This window comes from Galeopterus variegatus, unplaced genomic scaffold, assembly GCF_000696425.1.
Source record: "Galeopterus variegatus unplaced genomic scaffold, G_variegatus-3.0.2 Scaffold5830, whole genome shotgun sequence".
NCBI classification, from domain to species: Eukaryota; Metazoa; Chordata; class Mammalia; order Dermoptera; family Cynocephalidae; genus Galeopterus; species Galeopterus variegatus.
The window spans coordinates 116,689-120,665 of record NW_007731941.1 but is presented as its reverse complement, the minus strand read 5'-3'; the positions used below and the strand labels follow the sequence as shown (position 1 = coordinate 120,665).

At 53.7% G+C, this 3,977-nt stretch overlaps 1 protein-coding gene across 1 annotated transcript in view; it reads right to left on the bottom strand.

Moving 5' to 3' along the window:
• SLC39A3 (solute carrier family 39 (zinc transporter), member 3) overlaps nt 1–2,667 on the bottom strand; it is a 9,005-nt gene extending 6,338 nt beyond the window's left edge. The window contains exon 1 of the mRNA XM_008590065.1: nt 2,342–2,667. Coding sequence (XP_008588287.1) covers nt 2,342–2,551 — 210 coding nt within the window. The 5' untranslated portion in view covers nt 2,552–2,667. The remainder of the gene's footprint in view (nt 1–2,341) is intronic.
• Between the last annotated feature and the right edge of the window lie 1,310 nt (nt 2,668–3,977).

The window sequence follows — 3,977 nt, the reverse complement described above, 5'->3', positions numbered from 1 at the left end:
TTTTTTTTTTTTTTTTTGTCCTTTTTGAGACCGGCTGCACTGCGCTCAGCCAGTGAGCGTTGTGAGCGTACCGGTCATCCATATATAGGATCTGAACCCGCGGCAGAAGTGCTGCTGTGCTCCCAGCGCCGCACTCTCCCGAGTGCGCCACGGGCTCGGCCCTGAGATTTTTATCTTAGTTGATGCCAACTGTTGGCTTCCTAGGCTGCACAACAAACGAACATGAACTTAGCAGCATAAAACACAAATGCATGTTAGGGGCCGGCCCGTGGCTCACTCAGGAGAGTGTGGTGCTGATAACACCAAGGCCACGGGTTCGGATCCCTATATAGGGATGGCCGGTTAGCTCAATGGGTGAGCGTGGTGCTGACAACACCAAGTCAAGGGTTGAGATCCCCTTACCGGTCATCTTTTAAAAAAAAAAAAAAACACAAATGCATGTTGGCGTGGTTCTGAGCGTTAGAAATTCAGGTGTGGGTCGGCTGGATCCTCCTTTCAGGGTCTCATCAGGCTGAAATCAAGCTGTGGCCAAGGCTGAGATCTCATCCAGGGGCCAGGGTCCTCTTCCAGGCTCACTGGTGGCCGGCAGAATCCTCTTCCTTGCTGGGTGTCGTGGGGAGATGGCTCTCAGCTCCAGAGGCTGCACTGGGATCCTTGCCACGTGCTCCCCTCCTCGCACAACATGGCCTTTTGCTTCTTCAAGGCCAGTAGGAGGGCAACAGGCTCGCCTGATTAGGCCAAGCTCACTCAGATAGTCTCCCTTTTGATGAACTCAGTGTCAAATGATTTGGGACCAAATCCCTTTTGCCGGATGACAGAACTGCAGAGATGACATCCCATCATAGTCACAGCCCCACCCACACTCAAGGGGCAGGAGTAGTATGCACGTGCACAAACGGGCTGGCTTCTTGGGGACCACCCTAGAATTCCACCCACCACGCTAACAGGCTCAGAGGAATAGATCTCAGACAAGGCACCTCCTCCTTTCTGGAAACCTAGCACAGGGGAGAGCAGGGGGAGGGGGCTGGCACATTTAGGGCTTTTGTGTTTCTGTCGGGGAGAGAACAGGGAGTCCTGACATCTACACTGAGCATGTGACCCAATGTAAACTCAACTACCATATCTGGCATTGGCCCCAAGAGAGGAAACACCTTACCCGAGGTCAACCAGCAAGCACCGCAAGGGCCCGTCTAACTGTGGCCCTACAAGGGACTCAAACTCTGGCTCCTGATGTGGGGAGCTCGAGGAACAGTCATCAGAGGACGATGCTGTTAGAAGTTGTGGCAGGGGCCGGCCCGGTGGCGCACTCGGTAGAGTGCGGCGCTTGGGAGTGCGGCGGTGCTCCCGCCGAGGGTTCGGATCCCATATAGAGACCGGTCCACTCACTGGTTGAGCGCGGTGCGGGCGTGACACCGAGGGTTGTGATCCCGTTGCCGGTCACGAAAAAAGACAAAAAGGAAAAAAAAAAAAAAAAAAGAAGTTGTGGCAGACAGAGACTCGGCAACAGCCCCCAGCCATTCCTGCATACTGAGAGTCACGCCCCACACGGGCCTCTCCCCTTGACTGCAGGAGGTCCTGGAACTTGCTTGTAACCAGAACAGCATGCAGAGGTGAAGGGATACCATCCTGTCCCTGCATTATGTGAGGCTGTAACTTCCACCTCGCAGGCAGGCTCTACTGTCTTCTTGGCCTACTGATGTAGCAAACAGTCACACTGGGGTGGCCCATGTGGCAAAGGACTGAAGGCTGCCCCCAGCCAACAGCTAGTGAGAAATGGAGGCCCTCCATCTGACAACCAGCAAGGAACTGAATTTGTCTTACAACCACGTGAGCTTGGAAGCCAATCCATCCTCAGTCAAATATGGAGATGAGACTGCAGCCCAGGAGGCCTTGATGGCTGCCTTGTGAGACCCTGAGGTGATGGACCCAGCTATGCTGTGCCCAGACACCTGACCCACAGAACTGTGAGATAATAAATATCTGTCTTAAGATGGTAAATTTGTTGTAATTTGTTACACAGCAATAGCTGACTAACACAGGAGTTGAAAAGAGGCCACACTTGCCAGCTTTAGGACAAGGTGTGTGCCACCTGGAGCAGGTGGTCTGGTCTGGACAGTTATAAGGTGACGACAGATGTTACACCAGCTGGGGACCTAGGGTCTAGTCCAAACCCCTCATTTACCAATTAAGTCACAGAGGGGGGATACAAACAATTCGCAGTCACACAGCAGTTCATTTTCTACCTCCCGTCACCTTTACAGCATCAAGGCCCCTATGGAATGTGGTATCAGTGTTGAAAAAGCATCAGAACCCCTTGTTACCACTGGGGGGGTGCCCTTACCTTTTCCCTCACAGCAGGCAGCAAAGCGTTGAAGCATGTGGCCAGAAAGACCCCGCCCCCAAAGGCGTTGCAGAGTGAAAGGATCTTCTTGGAGCGGTGGGCCTTCTCATAGTCCGACTCGATGATCTTCACAGGGAGCAGGGAGCCAAGCAGCATGAAGAAGAACACGACCACCATGCAGAGGATTTTGGCCACTAACAACCTAGTCATGGTGGCGACCTGGGCTGCTCCGGTCACCGCAGGGCCAAACCATGTGTGGGTGTACACCCCAGTCCCTCGACGTGCTACTGGGCCCAACCACGCAGCTGAAGGCTCATGCCTCAGTCCAGCAACTGTGAACACCAGAGGTAACTGCATTAGGTGCTGGATTATGTAGCCAGCTCTAGTGACAGAGACTGTCACACTGAGTACTCTACTCCACTCGCAGGCTTGGTGCATATTTACTGCCTCCTACAGAAAATTCTGCAGAACTGCACCATCCAGTATGGTAGCTACTAGCCACATGTCTGTTTAAATTAATTAAAACTAAATAAGATTCCATATTCAGCGCCACAGTCACAGTACCCACACTTCAAGTGCTCAGCAGCCACATAAACCTAGTGGTTACCATATTAGACAACACAGAGAACGTTTCCCTCATTGCAGAACGTCCTACTAGATGGTCCCACTCCACTGGCTTCTCACTGCCCTGACATAAAACTCAAATTCTTTACCCTGCAGCTGAGGATCTGCACGATCAGCTCCTGCCTCACCTCCACCCACGCTGGCTTTTCTGGACCTGAAGAGCCAAGCTTGCTGGTGCTTCAGGGCCTTTGCACAGGTTGTTCTCTCTGCCTGGAACAGTCCTTTCCCCCGGCCTTCCAATGATGCCTCCTCCTTGTCTTTCAATCCACTGCCTCCTGGACCCTTCAGAAAGGCCTGGAGGACCCGTTCTAAACCATATCCCTTGTACTCACAGCAAGGCCTGCTGCAGAATAGATGCTCAGCAATCTCTGGCTGAATAAATGGATGAGCTGAAGTGTGTGGACACCGACCAGGGCTTCTATATGTGACTCAGTGGGCCAAATGGCAGTAGATTTCATCCTGGACCCCAAAATGTCACTGTTATTAGGGGGGACCTCGGCTCCTCCCCTGCCTTGGGTTTTCCCCCCACTGGGCACTCTGTGTCCCACCGCCAGCCCCTAGCTCTTCTCATGGCCCACTCCCTCACTCCATTCCGGTCTTCAGGTCTCTGTTCAGATGTCACTCGTCAGGGAGGCCGCCCCCATCCTCTTCCCTGGGATTATTTTCCTCTATTTTGTGCTAAGGGGAAACTATATTATCTAAAGTCGTTGAAAGTCTTCCCTCCCTTTAGGCTGTGAGCTCTGCAGGGGCAGGGAGTCTGTCTTGCTCAAGCCTAGCAGTACCCAACGCAGTCACCAAGGCACACAGTAGGCGCCCAATAAATACCTGTCGGGCGTCTGGATGCCCCAGTCCGGGGTCGAGGGTGGCCTGGACGCGATCAAGCCGGGAACTGACTGAGCTGGGCCGCGGAGGGGACGTGCTCATTCATTCACTCAGCATTTATTGACCGCCGTCTGTGTGCCCCTCGCTGCCGGACGCCGGAGCCGGCCTCCGCTAACGGCCGGGCAGGGTC